The sequence below is a fragment of the Coenobita brevimanus genome, chromosome 8 (assembly GCF_032717465.1).
Source record: "Coenobita brevimanus isolate Jiangsu-jjx chromosome 8, ASM3271746v2, whole genome shotgun sequence".
Taxonomy (NCBI): Eukaryota; Metazoa; Arthropoda; class Malacostraca; order Decapoda; family Coenobitidae; genus Coenobita; species Coenobita brevimanus.
In genome coordinates, this window is record NC_136961.1 from 19,175,469 (window position 1) to 19,202,651 (window position 27,183).

Genomic DNA, 27,183 nt, shown 5'->3' on the forward strand with positions numbered 1-27,183 from the left:
ACATCAACTGCATCAAACATTGGTTCTGTGCATCCTTCTTGGCCGTAATCTGGATGGAGACGGATTGTGGGGGTTATGGGAGGACTTCGAGGCTGGGCGTTGAGATGCCTTTTATGCTGGTTTTGGAATAGGAAGCATGATGTCCTGGGTATTGTGTATGATGTTTGCTGTTGACAGTTAGAGGAAGTCGTATAGCAGAGAATGCTGGCCTACTCTCTGTGTTACTGAAGCACTGAAAGAGTTCAGTGAAGGAAGCTCGTCAGGAGCTAGTCCCAAGGCCTGATGAAAAGGTAGCACCAGTTCTCCCTATCAGCTTTCAATCCAGCTTCTACTACTGCTATTACTACTACTACTGCTACTACCACTACAATAGACAGTCCCCTTTCCTAAACACCAGAGAGTAACTACTTTTTCTCCTCCCAGGAAGTGGAACTAGCCATTGCACCGTTCTTCGTGAACCCGTTGAGGGCCAAGGTGAGCGACCTTTCCATTCCTGTGTACAGCGACTACCAGGCCATCCTTATGGAGCGACCCTCCCTCACCAGCGACCTCACCGGATTCCTGAAGCCATTCACGCCACTAGTACGCAAGACAGCATGGTTTATGTATCATCCTCCACCTCATTTTTTTTTTTTTTTTTTTTTAATTCGGTTCCTTCGTCGATGAATCCCACCATAATCTGGCTATAGTTTCAATATCTGTTACATAAGGGGCAAGGTATAAATTTCAACACCACTTTCTCACATACTAGGAGATGACCTATAATTATGAAATTCTGCATGGAGGTAGGTAGTAGAGATCACAACGATTCCTTTCGAGTAAGTTCCAATAATTCGAGCCATATCAAACATTTTATAAATGTAAATGACTGAAGAAAGAGAATTTCGTGATGATCACCCTATTTTAGCCTGATTGACTGATCTACATCATGTCAAATTTATTGTTTAAACCGAGTTACCGAAAAAACGTTTGAGATCGCTCTAATCTAGCCTGTTTAAGCCTATTCCACCAGATTAGGGTAGATTCTTCGAGCGAAGTACCTTGTGAGTAGCGCCGAATCCCACGTTAGGATCACCAGCAATATCATCATTATTGTCTTCATCAGTTCCTATGCTCAACAGTCATCATATTATCCTCATGAAGCAATCGTCTCTCATCAGCAACCTCATGGGTTTCCTTAATGCCTTCACCTCACTGGTATAAAAGACAGAATGGATTGTGTCTCTCGTTTATCATCATAACTACCTTGATTAGCACCGACAGCACCGTCAGTATAATGAATACCATTATATTCGTGATCGTTATTATTATTATCATGAACATTATCATTCTTGTCATCTCATTCCCCCTGTATCACCAACAGCACCACTATCCCGGTGTCCATCATCACCCTGCTATTCTCATGTAATTTTTACAGGGTTCCTTAACCCCTAAACCGCGGGCTTGTTTTGCTTTGACTTGCGTGTACTGCGGGCATATTCGCGCTCCGACAGACTCTCTAAAAATATTTGCCAAAAATCAGTTATTAGTCCTAGAATATTAATAATATATATGCATATGGCACATACCTTCAGCTTTCTCCTGGGATGTTTTTTGAGCCTTCATCGAGTACCATAGGACTTGTGGGGGCCTCTGAAGTTGGGTAACGAAGTCTCCACTTTACACTTCCTGACAACCCGTAATGTGATTACCACAGCCTGATACTATCACTAGAAACACTATTCTTTGATTTTCAAATAGTTTGGAATCCATACTCCAAAAAAAAAAAAAAAAAACTGTGAAAGCAATGAAAATTGCGAGAGCATATGACCGTCCCACTTGGGCTAGTTCGCCTCTGGTGTTCTGTCATTTATTATTCATAAAAAGACTCACACTTTATATTCCTATTACTGTATAACATTTATATATATCTTCAGTCTTCATCGATAAGTTTCCTTCAGTATTAGTATTTTATTGTCACTGTAGGCAATCAATTTCTCTTTCAGTAAAATACGTAGAGAGCCACTGTTTCACTATCACTGTCATAACTTCAAGTATTTGTACTCATATTCTTATATTACTAATTATTTACATTTCTATTTACATTTTCTATTGTATTTTCAATATTTACACTTCTGTTTTACTTACACTATGTAATGCACTGTCACTTGCAGTAACTTATAAAACAATATTACACTGTTCCATCATATTTTCATACATTGCTTTCACTTGCTATTTACACATTACTTACACATTATTTACATTTTTCACTTGCACTTTTATAACTGCTTTAGGCTGTGGTAATCAAAGAAGCAGGTAATGCAAAGGGGAACCTGGCACTCAGCGCACTCTCAAGAGGTGCGTTTGTGCTCAGGTGTGCGTCTGGTGGTATGTGCACACACCTGGCACCTGCGGATCGCAGCCTTCCTCTTGGTTGTGGCAGGCATTTGCACCAGTCTGTGCCGATCCATGTACGCCCTCTGCTCAAGTCTGTCAGGAAGTCTTACTGCATGCCGCCTTGGACCTGCTGCTGTCACCCTACCATATCTTTCAAGCAGCTGCTGAACACAAATCCTGGCGAACAACCTCAGGAAGAAGGACTTGGGTGGCTTTACCTTCATCTTGTACAGGATAAAGGCGTTCAGCATTGTCATGTCTATGAGATGCAGAAAAACTTTCCTGTACCACCTAGTGTTCCTCCTGAGGCAGTCGATTTCTCCAATCATCGTGTCAGACTTGTCGACCAGCCGCATGTTGATGTTATAGTCTATGACATCATCAGATTTCCTCACAGGCTCGCCTGTCCTACTGTCGACCTTCCCATTGTCTTTCATTTCCCCCTTGTGTACGATGGTGAGCATTTGCACGACCCTCTTGTCATGCCACCGTATTGCCAGCATCTTCTCAGACTTGCGTAGGTGCACGTCTCCTCTCTGCGAGTTTCCTGCCTCCGGGAATTTGGGGAAGTTGGCACGATTACTCTTCACAGTGCCACAGGAGCCGATGCCGTGCTTTGAAAGATATTTAGCAAGTTTCGGTGCTGTATAATAATTGTCTGTATACAGCACATGATTCACACCAAAATACCTTTCAAGCAGCACTTTCACTACACAGCCTGAGAAGTCAAGGGGGTGTGTTTTGTCCAGATCGACAGTGCTGGCTGAATAGATGACGAAGTCAAGGATGTACCCCGTTTTACAGTCGCACAATACAAAGAACTTGATTCCAAAGTGATGATGTTTGCTTGGAATGTACTGCACAAACCTAAGACATCCTCTGAACAAAACCAAGGATTCATGTATGATAACCTTCTGAAAGGGGTGGAAGAATGACATAAACTTATCCTTCATTCTGCTCAGAATCTCCCGGATCTTCCAGAGTGGGTCAGTTTGGGAAGGTACATCATTGTTGGTGAAGTGCAGATTTCCCATGATGTTCCGGAAGCGATCTCTGGCCATGTACATATTGAAGGTGGGTGAGGGTAGTAAGGGGTCCATGGACCAGTATTCTTCCAACTCATGCATCTTTGAGTGTGGCATGAGAAGCATGAGGGCGAAGAACACATACAGCTCCTGCACTCCCAGCACGGTCCACTGTTGCATCTCCGCTGCACTTGCACCACTTGCAGGACGTTGTGATTCGTACCTGTTTGTCTCATTACATGTGTGCTGCATGACTTCATCATCAAGGAAGGCCAAAAGGAAGTCCACACACTCAACATCCTCGTCAAGAATGAAGACAGGCTGTATCTCTGAGGAACTGTCATCAAAATTTAGATGTTCAGGGAAGAAATCGGAACCTTCCGTCCACGCGAAGGCGTCCAGGATTCCCTGTCGTGGCGGTGTAGGGTGGGTGAGGGTGGAGGGTGGCTGTGAGGCATACTGGGCTGTTTCAAGGTCACTCTCACTAACCCTAGGTTCCCGAGTAGCACTAGCAGCCCTTACTCTACTTGCTACTCTACTTTTACGTGTTAGGGATTTACCTCTTCCCCTACAGCCTGCCTTCACTGTTGGTGCTGGTGGTGACTCCGACGATGAAGACTCAGGAGAAAAGTCCGCTGAAGATGAGGATGAAATTAGTGAAGTAGGGCTGGGGGAGCGGGGAGGTGATTCACCTTGGGACTCATGGCGGGCTGGGTCACACGGGGCCATTGTTCCGGGGCTAACCTGCCACCTTTTCACTCCCTTCCCAAATTCCTTCCCTTGCTGCACTAAGGGCTCCTTTCCTTTGGAGCTAGGGATAACTTGGGACACTGAAGCACTCGTACTAGGAGTTTCTGTCACGATTTCCTCTCCCGGCTCATGACACGATTCTCCCGAAAGATCAAAGTCACTATCCATCATTATCATTGATAATTCAGCAAGTTTACGTTCCACTGCTGAGTCACTTAGTCCTTTCCTGCTTCCCCCACAAGTTTTTCTAGGGGTTGAGGTCACAGGGCCCTTTGTAATGGGAGCAGAAGTGGCAGAAATGGCGGGGCGCGAGCGCAACATGGTTTGACCTCAGAGGATAACAAGGAACTGAATGATGTGGCGTATATGGGCAGGCAAGGGTTGACAATGACAACAGGGTGACAGCTGCTAACTTATGTGCTAAGAAATGACTGGTAGGAAATCTCAACAATGCATAGAAAAATAGGTAGTTCCAGGTGAATTTAAATATAACTTAGGCATCTCCCTTCCTTTCTTATATATATTTTTATTACGAGAATAGATTATACGGCATATTTCAAAGGGGAAATTACCGTGGGAAATTTTTTTTTTTTTTTTGGAATTCGGTTCCTTCGTCGATGAATCCCACCATAATCTGGCTATAGTTTCAATATCTGTTACATAAGGGGCAAGGTATAAATTTCAACACCACTTTCTCACATACTAGGAGATGACCTATAATTATGAAATTCTGCATGGAGGTAGGTAGTAGAGATCACAACGATTCCTTTCGAGTAAGTTCCAATAATTCGAGCCATATCAAACATTTTATAAATGTAAATGACTGAAGAAAGAGAATTTCGTGATGATCACCCTATTTTAGCCTGATTGACTGATCTACATCATGTCAAATTTATTGTTTAAACCGAGTTACCGAAAAAACGTTTGAGATCGCTCTAATCTAGCCTGTTTAAGCCTATTCCACCAGATTAGGGTAGATTCTTCGAGCGAAGTACCTTGTGAGTAGCGCCGAATCCCACGTTAGGATCACCAGCAATATCATCATTATTGTCTTCATCAGTTCCTATGCTCAACAGTCATCATATTATCCTCATGAAGCAATCGTCTCTCATCAGCAACCTCATGGGTTTCCTTAATGCCTTCACCTCACTGGTATAAAAGACAGAATGGATTGTGTCTCTCGTTTATCATCATAACTACCTTGATTAGCACCGACAGCACCGTCAGTATAATGAATACCATTATATTCGTGATCGTTATTATTATTATCATGAACATTATCATTCTTGTCATCTCATTCCCCTGTATCACCAACAGCACCACTATCCCGGTGTCCATCATCACCCTGCTATTCTCATGTAATTTTTACAGGGTTCCTTAACCCCTAAACCGCGGGCTTGTTTTGCTTTGACTTGCGTGTACTGCGGGCATATTCGCGCTCCGACAGACTCTCTAAAAATATTTGCCAAAAATCAGTTATTAGTCCTAGAATATTAATAATACATATGCATATGGCACATACCTTCAGCTTTCTCCTGGGATGTTTTTTGAGCCTTCATCGAGTACCATAGGACTTGTGGGGGCCTCTGAAGTTGGGTAACGAAGTCTCCACTTTACACTTCCTGACAACCCGTAATGTGATTACCACAGCCTGATACTATCACTAGAAACACTATTCTTTGATTTTCAAATAGTTTGGAATCCATACTCCAAAAAAAAAAAAAAAAACTGTGAAAGCAATGAAAATTGCGAGAGCATATGACCGTCCCACTTGGGCTAGTTCGCCTCTGGTGTTCTGTCATTTATTATTCATAAAAAGACTCACACTTTATATTCCTATTACTGTATAACATTTATATATATCTTCAGTCTTCATCGATAAGTTTCCTTCAGTATTAGTATTTTATTGTCACTGTAGGCAATCAATTTCTCTTTCAGTAAAATACGTAGAGAGCCACTGTTTCACTATCACTGCCATAACTTCAAGTATTTGTACTCATATTCTTATATTACTAATTATTTACATTTCTATTTACATTTTCTATTGTATTTTCAATATTTACACTTCTGTTTTACTTACACTATGTAATGCACTGTCACTTGCAGTAACTTATAAAACAATATTACACTGTTCCATCATATTTTCATACATTGCTTTCACTTGCTATTTACACATTACTTACACATTATTTACATTTTTCACTTGCACTTTTATAACTGCTTTAGGCTGTGGTAATCAAAGAAGCAGGTAATGCAGAGGGGAACCTGGCACTCAGCGCACTCTCAAGAGGTGCGTTTGTGCTCAGGTGTGTGTCTGGTGGTATGTGCACACACCTGGCACCTGCGGATCGCAGCCTTCCTCTTGGTTGTGGCAGGCATTTGCACCAGTCTGTGCCGATCCATGTACGCCCTCTGCTCAAGTCTGTCAGGAAGTAACTGCATGCCGCCTTGGACCTGCTGCTGTCACCCTACCATATCTTTCAAGCAGCTGCTGAACACAAATCCTGGCGAACAACCTCAGGAAGAAGGACTTGGGTGGCTTTACCTTCATCTTGTACAGGATAAAGGCGTTCAGCATTGTCATGTCTATGAGATGCAGAAAAACTTTCCTGTACCACCTAGTGTTCCTCCTGAGGCAGTCGATTTCTCCAATCATCGTGTCAGACTTGTCGACCAGCCGCATGTTGATGTTATAGTCTATGACATCATCAGATTTCCTCACAGGCTCGCCTGTCCTACTGTCGACCTTCCCATTGTCTTTCATTTCCCCCTTGTGTACGATGGTGAGCATTTGCACGACCCTCTTGTCATGCCACCGTATTGCCAGCATCTTCTCAGACTTGCGTAGGTGCACGTCTCCTCTCTGCGAGTTTCCTGCCTCCGGGAATTTGGGGAAGTTGGCACGATTACTCTTCACAGTGCCACAGGAGCCGATGCCGTGCTTTGAAAGATATTTAGCAAGTTTCGGTGCTGTATAATAATTGTCTGTATACAGCACATGATTCACACCAAAATACCTTTCAAGCAGCACTTTCACTACACAGCCTGAGAAGTCAAGGGGGTGTGTTTTGTCCAGATCGACAGTGCTGGCTGAATAGATGACGAAGTCAAGGATGTACCCCGTTTTACAGTCGCACAATACAAAGAACTTGATTCCAAAGTGATGATGTTTGCTTGGAATGTACTGCACAAACCTAAGACATCCTCTGAACAAAACCAAGGATTCATGTATGATAACCTTCTGAAAGGGGTGGAAGAATGACATAAACTTATCCTTCATTCTGCTCAGAATCTCCCGGATCTTCCAGAGTGGGTCAGTTTGGGAAGGTACATCATTGTTGGTGAAGTGCAGATTTCCCATGATGTTCCGGAAGCGATCTCTGGCCATGTACATATTGAAGGTGGGTGAGGGTAGTAAGGGGTCCATGGACCAGTATTCTTCCAACTCATGCATCTTTGAGTGTGGCATGAGAAGCATGAGGGCGAAGAACACATACAGCTCCTGCACTCCCAGCACGGTCCACTGTTGCATCTCCGCTGCACTTGCACCACTTGTAGGACGTTGTGATTCGTACCTGTTTGTCTCATTACATGTGTGCTGCATGACTTCATCATCAAGGAAGGCCAAAAGGAAGTCCACACACTCAACATCCTCGTCAAGAATGAAGACAGGCTGTATCTCTGAGGAACTGTCATCAAAATTTAGATGTTCAGGGAAGAAATCGGAACCTTCCGTCCACGCGAAGGCGTCCAGGATTCCCTGTCGTGGCGGTGTAGGGTGGGTGAGGGTGGAGGGTGGCTGTGAGGCATACTGGGCTGTTTCAAGGTCACTCTCACTAACCCTAGGTTCCCGAGTAGCACTAGCAGCCCTTACTCTACTTGCTACTCTACTTTTACGTGTTAGGGATTTACCTCTTCCCCTACAGCCTGCCTTCACTGTTGGTGCTGGTGGTGACTCCGACGATGAAGACTCAGGAGAAAAGTCCGCTGAAGATGAGGATGAAATTAGTGAAGTAGGGCTGGGGGAGCGGGGAGGTGATTCACCTTGGGACTCATGGCGGGCTGGGTCACACGGGGCCATTGTTCCGGGGCTAACCTGCCACCTTTTCACTCCCTTCCCAAATTCCTTCCCTTGCTGCACTAAGGGCTCCTTTCCTTTGGAGCTAGGGATAACTTGGGACACTGAAGCACTCGTACTAGGAGTTTCTGTCACGATTTCCTCTCCCGGCTCATGACACGATTCTCCCGAAAGATCAAAGTCACTATCCATCATTATCATTGATAATTCAGCAAGTTTACGTTCCACTGCTGAGTCACTTAGTCCTTTCCTGCTTCCCCCACAAGTTTTTCTAGGGGTTGAGGTCACAGGGCCCTTTGTAATGGGAGCAGAAGTGGCAGAAATGGCGGGGCGCGAGCGCAACATGGTTTGACCTCAGAGGATAACAAGGAACTGAATGATGTGGCGTATATGGGCAGGCAAGGGTTGACAATGACAACAGGGTGACAGCTGCTAACTTATGTGCTAAGAAATGACTGGTAGGAAATCTCAACAATGCATAAAAAAATAGGTAGTTCCAGGTGAATTTAAATATAACTTAGGCATCTCCCTTCCTTTCTTATATATATTTTTATTACGAGAATAGATTCTACGGCATATTTCAAAGGGGAAATTACCGTGGGAAATTAGCGAACGAGTGCACGTGAGGTGTTGTCAGGTGATAATTAGCCAATTCAAGGTGTATAGCACTATCACTTACCTTTTTTCTTTTTGGTATATATTATTTTGTATAAGAATAGGGCATATGGCTTATTCAATGGATGAAATCAGTGGAAAATTCCGGAGAAGCTTTGCTTTAGCGCAGCACGGCCGGGCAGACAAGAGGAGAGGGTAATGGAGGTGAGGTGGGGAGGGGAGAGAGGGTAATGAAGGGGAGGTAGGGAGGGGAGTCAAGAACGAGGAAAAATGGCTAATTGTCAACAATGGATGGGATTACAGATGAGAGAAGGAGTGTTCACTATTGTAGGACATTAGCAGTACATGCTAAGAAAAATGATTGGTAGGAAATCTTGACAATACATAAAAAAATAGGTAGTTCCAGGTCAATGTAAATATCACTTAGGCTTCTCCCTTCCTTTCATATATATATTTTTGTTACGAGAATAGATTATACGGCATATTTCAAGGGGGAAATTACCATGAGAAATTAGCGAACGAGTGCACGTGAGGTGTTGTCAGGTGATAATTAGCCAATTCCAGGTGTATAGCACTATCACTTACCTTATTTCTCTTTGGTATATATTATTTTGTATAAGAATAGGGCATAGGGCTTATTTCAATGGAAAATTCTGTGGAAGATTTGTTCGGCGCAGTGCTGCCGGGCAGGTGAGAGGAGAGGGTAATGGAGGGCAGGTAGGGGGGGGAGTCAGGAATGGAGAAAAATAGCTAATTGTCAATAAACAATGGGAGTACAGATGAGATTTGGAGTGCTGACTAGTGTTGGCCATTGGCAGTACTGATAGATGATACAGGCCACCACCTCTAAGCCCGGGAGAATTCAAAATAACACAGAATCGCAAAAGTGACGCCCTGCAGTATGATCCATTGTGCCTGAGCGTCACGAAAGTGATGCCCCGTGGTTAAGGGGTTAAAGCCTTCACTCAGTGATTAAAGATAGTATGGTTTGTGTATCACCATCATCATCACCATTATCAGTTCCACCATATTATTACTGTTATCATCATTATCACCATCACAAACTCCCTTCCCTCTCTCCCTCTTAGGTGTGGGTGCTAACAGTGGTGAGTGTTGTGTTGATCAGCTTCGTGATGTCAGGGGTGGCGAAGGGGGAGGTGGCCATCTACCAGGACTTTGAGCTCAACACTTCATGGACTAGAACTACTCTGTGGGCCATTCAAGCCTTCAGCCAGGAAAGTAAGAGAAAGGCAACAAGAAAATTTAGGACTGTGGTCTATTTACTGAATAAATCCCAATCTTTTCTAGACTATGACCCACAATAGCCAATGTTACATCCAGGTCCCGAGTCATACTTCTAAGTGAACAGGAACATGGGAAAAACAACTCTGTTTACACACACACACACAAACAGTGCTTGCACCATTTGTATGTGACTTAATTTGATCTGAAGCTAATTTTGAGTAAAGTTGGCAACTGTTCTCCCTCCTTCTTTTGAGTGTTATTGTGACCTAATAACTTGACCAAACTTAACATCTTGAACGATGTAGATGCCAGTGTTGAAATTTAAAATTATTGGGAAAAACTTTCATTGAGAGACACAACTCGTATGTGTGTTGTTTTCAGTGGAACCATTACTAGTGGTGTGACTCTTTGGTCTTGTAATATGTAAGTCTTGAGATTTGGTTAAAGTTATTGTGCTAATCAAAGAGCAAGAGGAGTTAAAGATGAATACAGGGAGTTGATCTTGATTTATTATCTTCAAAGAAAGTCTAAGTTGAGCAGAGTATGTATAACACAGGGACTTAATTTGCTAAGTCTCATCAGACCCCTCTTAAAATTTGCTCTCTCCTCTACCTGTTGGTTCTATGGCTAGCCCCCTTTCTGATCTCTGATTCCTACATTCTCGTTTAGCAGGGGTCGTGTCACGTGGGCTATACTGTCGTGGAAGCTTCTAGAACTCTGTATGTCTGTGTGTATATACTGCTTCCGGTGCACTTCTAGCATTCCTTCACTTAAGAGTTGCAAGCTCGTTTCCCTTTTGGTTGATTCTCACTGATACACTTCCTATCTCACACCCTGGCTTGGTGCTTCTATCTATCTGTCTATCTGTGAGTTGTATTATTATAATATGGAGTCCTAACATCGCTCAGTCACGCCGGCTGGCGGTCCTCCGACAGCAATCATTATTGACATATGCTAATCTATTAATATATAACATTGATTATAATATTGTATAGATATAATTGTCACGGGGTTTTTAAAATATCACGGTGTTTTTAAAATAAATGCTTAAATATTATTTAATTGATATCAATATACAATAATATTAAAGAGCAGGGACAATGATTGTCTTGCTACATCAAGCAATGATTACTTTACGCTGCTTCTTCGCACGATTCTCTAAGAACGAGAATTTATAAACTTTCTCAACAGTACACAGCAGAGACTAATTACTCACAAATGCTGAATTAGTACTGTTAGCCTCTGGAGAAAGTTATTTCACCCCTGACAATAAATAACTAATACTAATAATAATATCAGGTCCTTGCTGATGCTTAACTCCTAGGTGGCACAACGGATTTTAAGTTAATACAACAAGACTGGTCTAAGTACCAGTTATGAATAGTAAAACGTGTATGCAAGCTAGGAGCTATGTGGGAAATAAGCTTAATTATGGAGAAATGAAACAAGAGTTTACTTTACATTAAGCTCAAGAAAAAGAACCGTTAAATTTATTGATTACAAAAAAATAAATTTAACGTTACAATTCAAAATCAAATTAATGAGATCGCACTCACTCACTCACGCAAAAGCTAAATCCTTACGCCTAAAAAAAAACACCTTAATTAAACTCTTAAGACTAGGGAAATACAAGAAGGAAATACTAGTCGATGAATGCTGCGTATCACCCGAAGCTGAACTAAGGATGGGAGTACTGAAGAACTGTGAAGTGGAGTTTGGGTACTAGCTGACCTCTCACACTGCTGGCACAGGACCTCTCTCCGTCACAGCAACAACTGGACTGCCTAAGTCGTGGTAACAAAGGGGGAGCAGTAGGCCGCATTTTTCTAATGGTCAAGTGAGCGAAACGCGCCCAAAACAAATCGCTCAGCGGAAGCGCTAATGTCTCACACAGAGACGATCACGTATGACAATGAAAAATTGATTTGACAAAGCTTCCGTCCAAATGAGCGGTTAACTGAACGATAAACAGTGAGTTTTCCACTAATAGTTTGTGGCTTCTCACAAAAGGGAAATGTCGCGAATTTGATTCGTGACAATAATATTCATGTTAATATTGCAATGATCCAGTAATATTACATTATAAACAAGTTGTATGTATAACTGAACAAATGTACTATGTTAAACTGATTATAGAATATTGTATAACATATTGTAAAATGTATATGTATAACAGACATACGGATATAATTGTGCAATGGTAATACTGCTAGGTCATTCATTACATATGGAGTTATCCCTTTAGTGCTGTCTGATATTTCACCTAACTTGTGTGATGATTCGGGTAACACAGAATTGTAGTAACACTGTATGAATTGTTACACAATAATTGTATTGTACATAATCGTATTGTAATTGTTACATATCGTTTGTAATTACATAACTGTAGCAAGTGTGACATAATTCTAGTAACAATGCAGTAATATTGTAATAACACTGTACTAATACATAATACAATAGTAACTTTGTATAAATTGTTACATAATTGTATTGTTACATAATAATTGTATGGTATATAATTGTATTGTAATTGTTACATATCGTTTGTAGTTCCATAATTGTAACAGCTGTAAAAATAATTGTATTAACATTGTAGTAATATTGCAGTAACATTGTAGTAATAGAGCACTGTACTACCATTGTATGAACTGTTACACAATAATTGTATTTACATAATTGTATTGTAATTGTTACATATCGTTTGTAGTTACATAATTGTAACAACTGTAAAGTAATGAAATCGTTTGTCGTTACATAACTGTAGTAATTGCAGTAATATTGTAATAACTGCAGTCTTGACATCGCTAATACGGTCATGCTGCGGTCGATGATAGTGATGATGTGCCTTGCCACTGGCTTATGGAGAACAGTAATTTGCTTTTTGTTTCACTTATAGGAGGAGTTTATGTTGTATTTTGGCATTTGTAGTAACACTTATACCTATTTTCATTTGTTTGTTATGCGATCGTACTGTATTTTTTTTTTTTTTTTTTCTATAGCTTGTTTTTCTTCGTTAATCTACGCTTTTTCGTTGTTGTCCAAGGTTGCATAATTGCTGGTTAATTCCCTTGGGACCCTTTCTTAAGGCTTAGTTTCTATTGCACAGATATTATTGAAAACGATAGTATATAGCTCCATATTTTGTTATTTTATATAAAAAATAGATATACGCTATATACAGTATTAACTATATAGACTGACTTGTTGTGCACGTGTACGTATCGTGGGCTATGTATGTGTCAGCACTGTGTGGAAATCTTTGTCTTCACAATTGTGTGGAAGATGTTGTTCATTCTTGTTAATGTCATTTATGTTGGCCATTTTTTTTCTTTTCCTAGTTTTCCTTGTAACTTGTCTGTTTCCACTAGGTAGCTTTAATTAATAAATGTTTAATACAGTTCTTTTAATCACTCAGTAACTGTGATAGTATATTTATTTTAATTAATTTATGGATGTAATAATGTATATGTAACTTGCAATACTTTGGTGATAGAAACTCCGTGTACAAACAGCTAGATAATGAGTTTATTACAAGCTCACAGTAAAACAGTCTACCCGACCAGGCTGCCTGATATCAACTGATGCAATAACGCCGTCTTCAGGCGTGGGAAAGCATGCTGACCTAGTAAATTTAGTGGGGGCATGTATGCATTGGGGGGGGACATATACATCGGGGTAGACATATTGTGGAGGGGGTACATATAGATGTATGTATGAAACACGTATTTCATGTAGGTATAAATGGTAACACTCGTTGGTAGTAGAGGAATGCTATAATAAAGGAATAAATATATATAGTATAGAATATTTATTGTTGGTGCAAGTATTTAGTGAATGAATTAGGCAGATAATTGAAATAGGATGTGTGCGTAAGTTGTAACTGTACAGCACGTTTTATAAGTATGTGCAGAAGATGTCTATCACTGCGTATTGTATAAATGAAGTAACTATGTAACTCACTAATTTTTACCATGGTGGGAATGGTGTGGGTGGTGGAGCACATGGTGATAGCGTTGTCCTTCACGGGTTGATTGACAGATTGTGGTGGTGTCAGACACACACTGATAGGTGTTGCGTCGTCCTTGATAGGCGTTGCGTCGTCTCAGCAAACATGCATGGTGATGTCGACTTCCCACACTGGTAGCTGTGGTGAGTGAATGAGAGGCGACAAGTAACTTGAGTGAAGATGAGTGAGTAAGATGAGTTGTGAATATGGGCTTGGTATTTGCTGTTGTCGTTTTGACCTCGCACTCTTGCATCAGCGGTGGAGGTTGGCGGGCAGTAGGAGAGAGTGTTGGGGATCTAGTGCTTGTTGCTTTGTTCTTGTCTTTTTGTTCACATGTTTGTTTTTTTTAATCTTCTTGCTGATACTAGAAGTTGCGTGAAGAAGATTATAAAGTTGTCTTGTAGACTTGTTATTTGTTGTTAATCGTAGAGCTTGTTGATCCTGACTCATAACTCCTCGTTGCTACTGTATGCTCGATTGTGTTTCATTGATTGTAGAAATGGTGGTTCGTAGGCGTAGAGCCGATCGTTACTGTCTTGTAATATGGAAGTCTTGAGTTTTGGTTAAAGTTATTGTGCTAATCGAAGAGCAGGAGGAGTTAAAGATGAATACATGGATTTGATCTTCTTTTATTATCTTCAAAGAAAGTCTAAGTTGAGCAGCGTATGTATTATACAAGGACTTAATTTACTAAGTCTAGTTGGACCCCTCTTCATATTTGCTCTCTCACTACCTGTCAGTTCTGATCTCTGGTTCCTACATTCTCGTTTAGCAGGGGTCGTGTCACGAGGGCTATACTGTCGTGAAAGCTTCTAGAACTCTGTATGTCTGTGTGTATGTACTGCTTCTGGAGCACTTCTAGCATTCCTTCACTTAAGAGTTGCAAGCTTGTTTCCCTTTTGGTTGATTCTCGCTGCTACACTTCCTATCTCACACCCTGGCTTGGTGCTTCTATCTATCTATCTATCTATCTATGAGTTGTATTATTATAATATGGAGTCCTGACAGTGGATCAACTGACTTAAAATTTGAATGCCATGCCAGGTCTTGGCTTGTTGCTTTGTGATATGACACAACAAAATGCAGGTATGCATTTTGGTGGGGGTATCACAGCTTCACTCTCCAATTCGCTTGGCATCATGAACTCTGGGTCAGCCTTTAGTGCGGATAGATCGTGAGCTGCCTTGGAAATTAAGGCCGCTTTCACACGAGGCCACTGGTGGCCGCCACCAGTGGCCACAATGAGTTGCCTCCCATAGTTTTCAATGGAGCCTTTCATACGAGGCCATTGCAGTTGCCTGACCGGCAACCAGCTCCCGGTGGTGGCTCGCTCGCACAACTAGTGTCCGCCACTGGCAGTTACTGCCACTCTCTGTAAAGCATTTTTTAAATTCGGAGCTTTCATACGGCTACACTAGTTGCCGGCCCCTTCACACTGGGCCACCAGTTGCAGCCACGAGTGGTGGCCACTGGCGGCCTCGTGTAAAAGCGGCCTAAAGTAACGCAGAATTAGCCATTGTGCAGCTTATCTCATGAAATTATTGTCTTGGAATAATTGATTTTGACCGCCTAAATAATGAAGTGTCCATTAAAAAAAAAATTACGAAAAAAGCTGTGAGAAGAAATTTTTTTGGCGGATGAATATCCTCTACAACTTTTGGGTCATGATATTCCAAATAGAAGCTGTAGTATAGATATACTGTACTCGTATGCAGCCTTGAAGTTGAGGCGAATTTTGTGTAAGCATTCGTATGTACTGTTGACATATTGTGTGGCATCATCAAACTGTATTACGGCCTTCTGGCTGTGTAACAGAAGCATGCAGCCTTGACTTTTATATGTCGCAAACCCAAAAATGTTATCTCTCACCGCTTCATCACGATCACTCCCAGTGCACCAATATCATCCCTTTGTCGTATCCAGTGTACATACAGATACTGTACCACATAGCTGGACTGCCATTTGTATGCTAAAGTTGACACAAACGCACACACACACACACACAAACACACACACACACACACACATAGAGGGAGTCAAAGGAGGCAGACGTGCAACATCGGCGCTCCGTACTGAACCAACACGGCCAGTGGAATTACCTAAATTAGTATCTTTATACGAGTCAAGCTCTGTACCAGGTTAGACTAAATGATTTTTCATTATTAAAAGAAAAAAAAATAATAAGTTTAAACAAGACTTATTCAAACAGAAGAGAACCAAGACGAAACAATGCGCTCAGTCAGCTGAGCTTTGTTTAGACTACAGCAGCACGGGGAATGTAAGCACATACTCTGTACTTTTAGTATTGCAAAATGGATACATACTTCAGTAAAGCAAATTTGGAAAAGAAAAGGGATAAAGGTAGAAAGCAAAATGATGATTTCTACCAAGAACTGGTTCAAGTGGAGACTCACAATAGACTGGTCGAACGTGTACACAAACTAGAAATGGCTTTCAAAAATGAAATTGATGAAATAAGGAAGCAGATGCACTTGCAAAAGGAAGAGATAGAAAAACTAGGAAGGGAGGCCAACAAGAAAGACACAACCATCAGTGAACTAACAGTGGAACTGAGTACACTTAGGAAGAAAATGAGTGAAATGGCAAGTACAGTAGTCAATCACGAGAGTGTTATGAAAGAGTTCAAAAATGACACAGAGACAATTAGGCAAGCAAGCAGTCTGATAGACCAATGCAGTGATATTGAGGAGAAGATAACACAGGTGAATGAAGCTGTGCAAAGCTACAAAAATGATGTGGAAACCATGTATGCTGAAATGGTGAAAGTAAAGAAAGAATTAGAAACAAGGGTGGAGGAAAAAAGGATTAAACAGGAAGTGAAAAGAATCCAAAACAATCCAAAGTTAGTCAGATATTCAGTAAATATAAACAAATCTATAGTAATCACTGGTATAGAAGAGGAAGAAGTAAAAAACAAGATCACAAGACACAAAAAGGATATGGCAAATGTAATGAGCTTACTGAAAGAAGTATCAGAGGAAATCTGTAGTAAAGACATAGAGGAACACAAAAGGTTAGGGAAATACGAGAAAAGCAGGACAAGACCTCTAAAGGTGACTTTCCAGAGTGTAAACACTGTGGAGGAGATACTAAAAAATGCAAAGAATCTTATGGAAAAAGAGGAGTTCAAAAATGTATGGATAAAAAGATGCCTAACACAAGAGGAACTGGAATTACTGAAAGAGAAAAGGGAGGAAGCAAAAAAAAAAAAAAAAAAAAATGAGGGAAGATCGGAAGAGGAGAAGAAGAATTTTTTTTTACAAAGTAATAGGATTGCAGGTACGAAAGTGGTACACAAACAGGATGGAATAAAAAGGAGGAAGGTAGTAAAACCATGTCATGACAAGTATATAAACAAGATGATAAAGTTGATGTACTCAAATGTGGATGGAATGGTATCTAAATTACTAGAGATGAATGATTATGTCAGAGAAAATGAACCACAAATAATATGCCTAACTGAAACAAAATTAACACCAAGGCTATCCAATGACATACTAAACTTAGAGGAATACAATATATGGAGAAGAGACAGAAATTTAAAATAGGAGGAGGAATTATAATATTAACTAAGAAAAATCTAAAAGTCAATGAAATAAAACTAGACATACCATCACAAGTAGAACTGACTGCAGTAGTGATGAACACATCCGAAGGGAAAGTACTTGTAGCCAATATGTACATGCCACCCAGATCAAACACATGGGAAAGAGATGAATATGAGGACCTGGCAGAGAGTACAATTCAGAGTTTAAGATCATTACTACATAAAATGGAAGAGAAATCGGAAAGAATTATCCTAACTGGAGATTTTAATACAAATATAAATTGGAATACTCTAGATATAATTAGCTAAGAAAGCTGTTGGGACCAAAAGCTCCTGGATCTCGTGCAGGAGTTTTTCCTAACGCAACATGTGAGGAAAACCACCAGAAAAAGATGACTCGATGTACCTTCAATGCTAGATCTAATATTTACTAGGCAAGAAAATGATATTGACAGTTTAATATATCACCCTCCACTCGGCAAAAGCGATCATGCAGTACTAAATTACAACTTCAGGATATCATATGACATAGTTAACAGCAATGAAAGTTACAAAAAAAGCCTAAACAATAAAAAGGGAAATTATCAAGACCTAAAGAAGTATTTCTTAGAAGTTGATTGGGAAAATGAGCTTAGAGGACAAGATTTAAATGCTGTATATAAAGCATTCTGTGAATTTTATAAAATAGGAGTCCAGAATTACATCCCAAAGCACAAAGAAGCAGATAAGAAAATACAGAAATGGTTCAATACAGAACGTAAAAAATCAAAAGAAGCGATTTGTTGTGGAATAGATACAGAAGACACAATAGTGAAAGGGCGTATAATAATTACACACAGGCAAGAAACGATTATACAAGAATAAGGAGGGGAGCCCAAAAACAGTTTGAGGAGGATATAATAAATAAAAGTAGTTATCAACCAAAGCTGTTTTACAGCTACATCAGAAGCAAAATCAAAGTAAAAGATGTAATACAATCCATTACGGACGAGGGAATCACTTATACACAAGAAAAAGATTTTTGTGAAGCACTAAATAAGAATTTCCAATTAGTTTTTACAGAAGAAAAAAATTTTGAGAGGGACTATGTGGAACATGCATGTGCATGTCCACACATACTACCAGATATACAAATAGTAGAAAAAGTAATACAGGAGGAGTTAAGTAAATTAGACAGAGGAAAAACAAGTGGTCCTGATGAAATTTCATGTTGGGTACTACGAGAATGTGCAAAGGAGTTAAGTAAACCATTATTTTTAATTTTTAAGAAATCCTTGATTCAAGGTAAACTACTTGATATTTGGAAAAAAGCAAATACTGTCCCCTTATTTAAGAAAGGAAATGGACAAAATCCACTCAACTACCGATCAGTATCACTGACCAGTGTTGTAAGCAAGGTATTAGAAAAGCTAATAAGAAAAGCTTAGGTAAATCATCTAGAAGAACACAGTATGATAACAGAAAGACAGTTTGGTTTCAGAAATGGAAAATCATGTGTTACTAATCTGTTGAGCTACTATGACAGAGTAGCAAACACAACACAGGAAAGAGAAGGATGGGTGGACAGTATCTATTTAGATTTCAAGAAAGCTTTTGACACAGTACCACACCAAAGACTTGTATGGAAACTGTACCATCAAGGAGGAATTCGAGGCAAACACTTTTGTTGGATGCAAGATTTTCTCATAAAAAGAGAAATGAGAACAGTACTAAGAGGAAACTACTCATCATGGAAAGAAGTGACTATTGGAGTACCACAGGGTTCAGTGCTGGCACCAATCATGTTTTTAGTGTATATAAATGATATAAACAGTAACAATGGAAATGAGAGCTATCTGAATATGTTTGCAGATGATGCAAAAATACAAAGGAGAATTACTAACACAGACTCTTGTAAAGAGCTACAAGAAGAATTAAATAAACTTCATGAATGGAGTAATACCTGGCAAATGGAATTCAATGTGGACAAGTGTCATGTAATCAAGTTTGGTAAAAGTGGAAAAAGACCTGATTGGGATTATAAGTTAGGAAATAAAACCCTATACACATCAGAAAGAGAAGGATCTAGGTGTGATTATCAATAACAGACTATCTCCGTCTGACCACATGAGTGAGAAGGTACGGAACATGTATACACTGCTTGCAAATATGAGAATAGCATTCACATTTGTGGAGTAGACTGTAGCACCAGTCGAACAGGGCAGTACTCCCGAGGTTGATGGCAAGCTGGTGATAGGGAGAGCTGGAGCTCCCGTTTCACCAGCCCTCAGGACTTGATCCTGACCATCTCCCTTTTCTGAACATTTTCAGTGCATTCATATACACAGAGAGTAGGCCAGCATGCTCTCATAATACCTCTACCTTCAACTGTCTACACCACACTACATGCGCATAACATATCACACCTTCTATTCACATCTTTAGTAATGGCCACTGCAATCTTACTATCAAATGAGGTGGTACCTCGGATTGCCACCACCAGCAGGGTAGGGCAGGAGGCACAGGGTCCTCCCGGTCGCCATCAAGTGACTGTGCCGGCAGCGACTGTTGCTATTTCCGGGAATGCTCGTCGGCGAAGAGGTGACAGTGTGGCCTTATTCTTTACCAGCATCCGCGGCCTTACCACAAATTTAAACTCAGTTCATTTTTTCCTTCAGTCCATATCCCCTTTGGCCCTTTTCCTCACAGAACCACAACTCTCACCCTCTACCAATATATCTCCATTTTGTTTTCCCGGTTACCATCTTACAAACTTCCGTAACAAGGGCGGCACCTGTGGTTATATCAAATCCCAATATGCAGTTGACACTATTTTAAACTTCACTTCATCCAGTTTTGATTACTCATTACCCAAATTAAATTGCCAAAACATTACCAAATATATCTGTGTAGTTTATCGTTCCCCCAATGCTTCTTCAGAACCCAGTGTATTTGATTCCATATCCACTCAGTTGAGTAACCTTGACTTTGCCCTTGGCAATGAAATTACCATTTTGGGTGATTTTAACATACACAATATTGAATGGTTATTGCATTCTGCCCGGACTGACGACGCTGGTCTAGAGTGCGAGCTCTTTGCGGAATCGTTTAATCTCACCCAGTTGGTAAAGCAACCAACCATAATACCTGATAATCCTGACCATAATACCCATCTCTTGGATTTATTCTTGACAAATAATCCAGATCAATACAGGAAAGAGGTACTGTCACCACTTGGATCCTCTGACCACAATCTCATCAAAGCCTCATTAGTTAACCCTCCTACACCTCCCGATTCTGAACCTGTCAGGGTGACCCGATGGCACTTTGACAGGGCAGACTGGGATGGATTTAGAAATTATCTTGCTAATGTTCCATGGCAGTCTTTCTTCTCTAGTGATCCCAATTCTACCCAGTCACACATTTGCGACTTAATACTAGCTGGTATGGATTTATTCATACCTAGTCAACAATTCACTAAAAAATCAAACTCTCCAAAATGGTTTGATGGCAATTGTGCCAGAGCAACAGCCCAAAAGTCATTAGCATATAACTCTTACTTAAAATCGAAAACATCTGAATCACTCTCCCATTTTAAAATTGCTAGAAATCATGCAAAAGCTGTATTAAATCTATCTAAATCAAACTTTCTTCAAAAGCAAGCATCAAAACTACTTAACAACCCTAATGACAATAGAATATTCTGGTCAACTCTTAATTCTTTCAATAATAACTTTAACAAGTCATTTTCCATTCCCCCACTAAAATCTTCAGATGGCAATATTACAAATGACCCACGTGGGAAAGCAGATATCTTTGCTAGTACCTTTGCCAGAAACTCTACCATAGATGATACCAGTCAGAATGTCTCAGTACTGGAACTTGATTCTCCCGAAATTGCCCCACTTAAAGTACAGACAAGATACGTAAAATCCATCCTAGACAATTTACCTACCAACATAGCTCCAGGCCCAGATGGAATTCAGCCAATTGTGTTGAAAAAGTGTTCCCCTGAACTTGCCTCTGTCCTAGCAAAATTATTCAGACTATGCATACGTACTTCTTTATTCCCAAATTCATGGAAAGAAGCAAATATCCACCCAGTTCCGAAGAAAGGAAGTTCGTCTGACCCCTCCAATTACAGACCAATAGCTGTCACATCTTCTCTTGGTAAGGTATTTGAAACTTTAATTAATAAGCACATTGTTAAACATCATGAATCCAACAACTTAATTAGTGATAGACAATACGGTTTTCGCCACAAAAGATCCACCATTGACATACTCAATCTCTTAACTCATACCATCCATCAATCAATTGATCTTTTTGGAGAAACTCATGCAGTAGCTCTTGATATCTCTAAAGTTTTTGACAGAGTATGTCACCGTTCCCTGCTGTCCAAACTCCCTTGCTATGGACTAACGTCTTTTGTTCCTTTGATTTCTTCTTATCTTAGTGACAGGAAAATAAGAGTAAAAGTAGATGATGTATATTCGAATTTCCACTCAATTAACGCCGGCGTGCCGCAGGGATCGGTTCTGGCGCCAGCCCTATTTCTGGTTCATATTAATGATCTCTTATCTGTCACTCACAATCCCATTCACTCATATGCAGATGACTCAACACTACATAGTTCATTCACACTCAGACATCCATTTACAAAGTCTAATATCTCTACCTCTCAGTTCAGTACAGCCATCTCCATAAATCAAGATCTATCTACAATCAGTGAATGGGGACAAAACAACCTTGTCTCTTTTAATGCTAGTAAAACTAAATATATACAGTTTACTAATAGACAGATACTGCCAGATTCGTACATTACCTTCAGTGCTACTAATATTCCCATTTCCAAAAGTATTGAAATTCTTGGTGTCTCACTTAACAGTGCCCTCAGCTGGACCTCTCATGTCAGATCACTTGCTAAAACCGCCTCAAAGAAACTTGGATTATTGTACAGAGTCCGTAACTTCTTCGCCGATGAGCAGTTAGCTATAATTTATAAGAGTCATGTGCACTCTCAGCTTGAATATTGCTCACCCTTGTGGAATGGTTGTGGAGAGGTTGCATTAAGACAACTAGACAAAATTCAGAATAAAGCTGTTAGAATCATTAACAACCCTGCCATTACATATAAACTACCTCCCCTGCAAGTAAGAAGGAATGTTGCCTCCCTTGCATTATTTTACAGATATTTTATTGGCAAATGCTCAGACGAAGTTGCGTCCATGGTGCCACCTCTCCATGCCTTCCCTCGTGCTACACGGGCATCTGGTAGCGCTCATGACTGGAATGTCACTCAACCATATTGCAGAACTTCTGCATATCAGAATTCTTTCATTCCCCGAACTGCATCTCTTTGGAACTCGCTTCCCCAGAGTTGTTTTCCTCCAAATTTCAACCCACAACTGTTCAAGTCTAACTGTTACAGATATTTTATGAACAGAGGACACCAGTAATCTGGTGTATGGATTATTTTTTTTTACTCATTTGTTTTTCCTTCCTCCGTTCTGTTATTTATAAAAAAAAATACATAAATGAAGATATGCTAAGAAGGATAATAACATCATTCATTAGACCAACCCTGGAATACGCATCAGTAGTCTGGAGTCCTCATCTCAAAAAATACATAGACAAGATTGAAAAAATTCAAAGGGCCGCTACAAGATGGATACCAAACTTAAGGGACCTAAGCTACGAAGAAAGACTAAATAAACTGAATCTACCAACACTACAGGAGAGAAGGAAAAGAGGTGACATGATAATGCTATATAAATGCATATCAGGGAAGGAGAAAATAGACATAAATGATTACTTAACATATGGAGGAGCATCAGCAAGAGGACACTGCAAAAAACTGCATAAGAAGAGAGGTGATAAAGACGTAAGGAAATTCAGTTTCCCAAACAGAGCAATTGATCAATGGAATGCACTACCGAATGAAATAGTGTGTGCCAAAACAATTAACAAATTTAAGGATATGTACGATAAATATGGTTTAAGACACTGGACAGTACGAGCTTGACTCATTCCTGTAAAGATACAAGTATGTAAGAACAATTAGGTAGGTAAGAACACACACACACACACACACACACACACACGATATAATATGTGTGTGTGTGTGTGTGTGTGTGTGTGTGTGTGTGTGTGTGTGTGCTCAGTTCTTTTCTTTCATGATGTAATAATGAATTCATTCAATACATGATGTTTTCATTTGTTGTGCTTCACAATCTTTGCAGTATGAAAATCTGTCATATAAACAGTTAGTTATCATGTGTTATGAAAAAGAAAGAAAAAAATATATATAATACCACACCACACTGCACCACACCACACCACGATAACCTTCAAGGTGACTTATGACCACCTTATTTTGCATTTTTCTTCAGTGGTTTTTCTTTACCAAAACCCTTCATGGGATTCTTTGAGTATTTTCTTAGTGTGTTTTCAAGAATTGATGATTCTGATTTCTCTAATAAGTCGCGAAGAGCGTTAAAAAACCATTATCTGAAAACAATTCCCCACAGCGCCGAAGACAGGCGGACACTATCTTAGAACACCATTTTTGGCACAAAATCACCCTTATCATTGTTGGTTTATCCAAAACTAACTTAAATCTTCGTACTTAACCCAACCTAGTTCACCCTAACCTAATCTAATTTGACTTATTTCATACTAACCTAATCAAAGTTATCCTAATGTCACCTATCCCGTCTATGATACTGTAATTGCATTTTCCATGTTTATTGATGGATCATCTTCATATTCGAAAACGGACTTCCGTACAACTTTATAAAGTGACCGAATCAATGCAAATGTAGTTTTTTTTTTTTTTTTCCCCTATTTAAGAGGTAGTCCTATATATCCTCGATGATTACCCAAACCACTTCCAAACCCCATCACTTCTTTGTCATACCACACCACACCATTTACTATACTGCTGCCACATCAGCAAACCATTACCACACCACACGACCACCACCCGTTCACGAAGCTTGTATTGTAGCATTTCTACAACACTTCTGCCCAGCTTGCCCATGAACTTGATGTTACCCCTTTGTTCAAACTTAGTCATTGTAACAAACAAATAAAACACACCTTTACATCAACACAGTCAGCTTTCGACAGATGTGGCTTTGCCTGCTACAAGTTCATGTACCGTACATCTTTCTTCATGGTGTTTTCGCACGTGGTAATTAGCACCGCCAATGAAGCTGGAGGAGGTTATGCATTCACCTGTTTGTTTGTTTGTCCATGCGATATCACCAGAAGTTTCCAATGAATTTCAATGAAATTTTGTGAAAAGGTGGGCCTAGTGCCAAGAAAGATAAATAACTTCTGGGGCGGATCCAGATCCAGATATGGATCTTATGCATTCCGCACAATATGTTCTCAATATATTTCAATGAAATATGGTGGAAGGGTGGGCCATGGGCCAAGAAAGATTTGATTAAAATTGGATGCCAATCTGGACCCAGATCCAGCATTGGCAGAGGTACACGCTTTCTGAGTGTTTTCTAGTTTTTTTGAGGGGTCAACTGTAAGCAGCCACCACTCCAGGTACTACCAGAGCATCTAATTTTATCGGCCAAGTATAAAGTAATTTAGCTTTTTGACTCAAGAGCGGCTGCTTAACTCGCCGCATGCCAGTGCCGTTTTAAAATGGTCTGACATAATGCCGCGGCCAGTGCCAGTGCCGTTTTAAAACGATCTAAAATAAAAAACTTCACTGTGACCACATTTTTCAAGATTTGTGGGTAAAAATTGGCAGGCATGTAAGGTAACTGTTTCTCTACCAAACCCCAGGCTGTCAAGGCCATACTTTCACTTGTGCCCCCCCTCATGCTCGCTCTGCCTCACTCTGCCTGTGTGCCTCACCCAGTGCTGTACATAGTGAAGGCATTTTGTAAATATCTTCTTGTAAGTGTAAGTTGTAAATATTTTCTTGTAAGTGTAAGGACTATATAGTGAAGTCAAGTTGTAAATACCTTCTTGTAAGTGCCAGGACTGTATGTAATGAAGTCAGGTTATACCTATCTTCAAGTATATGTAAGATAATGCATTCACAGTGAGAATGACATGCAAATTGTGATAGATCTAGCTATATCTATATACCTAGGCAGCTTACCCCAAGGAAAGGGAGGTGATAGATGCTGAAGTAATAAGTTTTTTTTTTTTTTTTTTTTATGTGACCGACTCTGGGCATAGCCTTCACAGCCAGCTTACAAGGCCCAGTAGTCCTCCTACGTGCCGCACACCTCTACATGTCACCACTTCGGCGCTAACACCCACCTTCCATACTGAATACATGCTAAAGCTGTCTCATACAGGACTGGTGTATTGGTATTAGCGGGGGTATTTTTACGACATGTCGGCGGGTCTTCTGGTAGAATAGTAAAGTCTGATTTTATGAAATTCAAATCCTTAAACTGTTCCCTGCACCAGCGGGATTTGAACCCAGGTCCGTTAGGACTGCAGGCCAACTCTCTACCGATTGAGCCACCGCCTCCTTGATCAGAAAAGTGTACTGAACATTGCTATACCTTCCCAGCATAAATACCTGAGTGTACCTTACATAGAAAACGGCTTTCTCTCACGTATGTTGTGAGCATGAGAGAGCGGCTATACCTGTACACAAGTATACACGACTGAATAAAACCGATTTCCGACCCTTGGTGAGCATTTTAATGGCGAAATTCGTTGTTTCCACATCAAAATCTATCATTTTAACCAAAAAAAAAAGGTCAAAAAATGGCCGGCACTGGGGTGACCCAGAGGGCTAAAAATAGCTGGCACACAGCGGGTTAAGATGCTGACCCCAAGATGACGAAGGGCTGGCTCCTGGAAAGATGTTTCCTTGGGGCAGTACACTGTAGACGAGTGAATCTGCCATCCTAAGGTGATATTCTCAGATAACCTATCCATCCTTGAGTCTCTACACTAGCGGTTTTTCCTCTAACCTCGTTGGAGTTACAAATTTAATCATATTTACATGAATAATTAAACCCAGGATTTACTATTTCAAGATATTTGCAACATACTGTACATGTGCTTTCATGAGTCTGAATTTGTTTTGTATAAAAACCTGAACCAATTTCTATTTTAGTAACATTGGGCTGTTATAATTCTCTTTCCAGGAGGAGTTCATACTAGCTATTGCTGATTCGCAAATTTCAATGCATGAAGCATGATTTTTTCATACATTACAATTACTATTACTTCCACCAACGAAATTTGGAGAAGGTAACTTATGTATTTGACTATGTATATCTGTTTGTTTGTCCACACGATATCTCCAAAAGTTTTCAATGAATTTCAATGAAATCTTGTGAAAGGGTGGGCCATGGGCCAAGAATGAATTGATTAAATTCTGGGGTGGATCTGGATCCGGATATGGATCCTATGTATTCCGCAAAATATCTACAAAAGCTCTCAATGAATTTCAATACAATTTTGCAGAAGAGTGGGCCATGGGTCATGAAATAATTGATTAATTTTCGGGGGATCCAGATCCTATGTATTCCTAATATTATTTCCA

General features: G+C 40.2%; 1 protein-coding gene across 1 annotated transcript in view; it reads left to right on the forward strand.

Moving 5' to 3' along the window:
- LOC145406841 (glutamate receptor 2-like) overlaps positions 1-27,183 on the forward strand; it is a 77,907-nt gene that overhangs the window by 16,066 nt on the left and 34,658 nt on the right. Inside the window, exons 4-5 of the mRNA XM_080277952.1 lie at positions 424-582; positions 9,933-10,083. Coding sequence (XP_080134078.1) covers positions 424-582; positions 9,933-10,083 — 310 coding nt within the window. The remainder of the gene's footprint in view (positions 1-423; positions 583-9,932; positions 10,084-27,183) is intronic.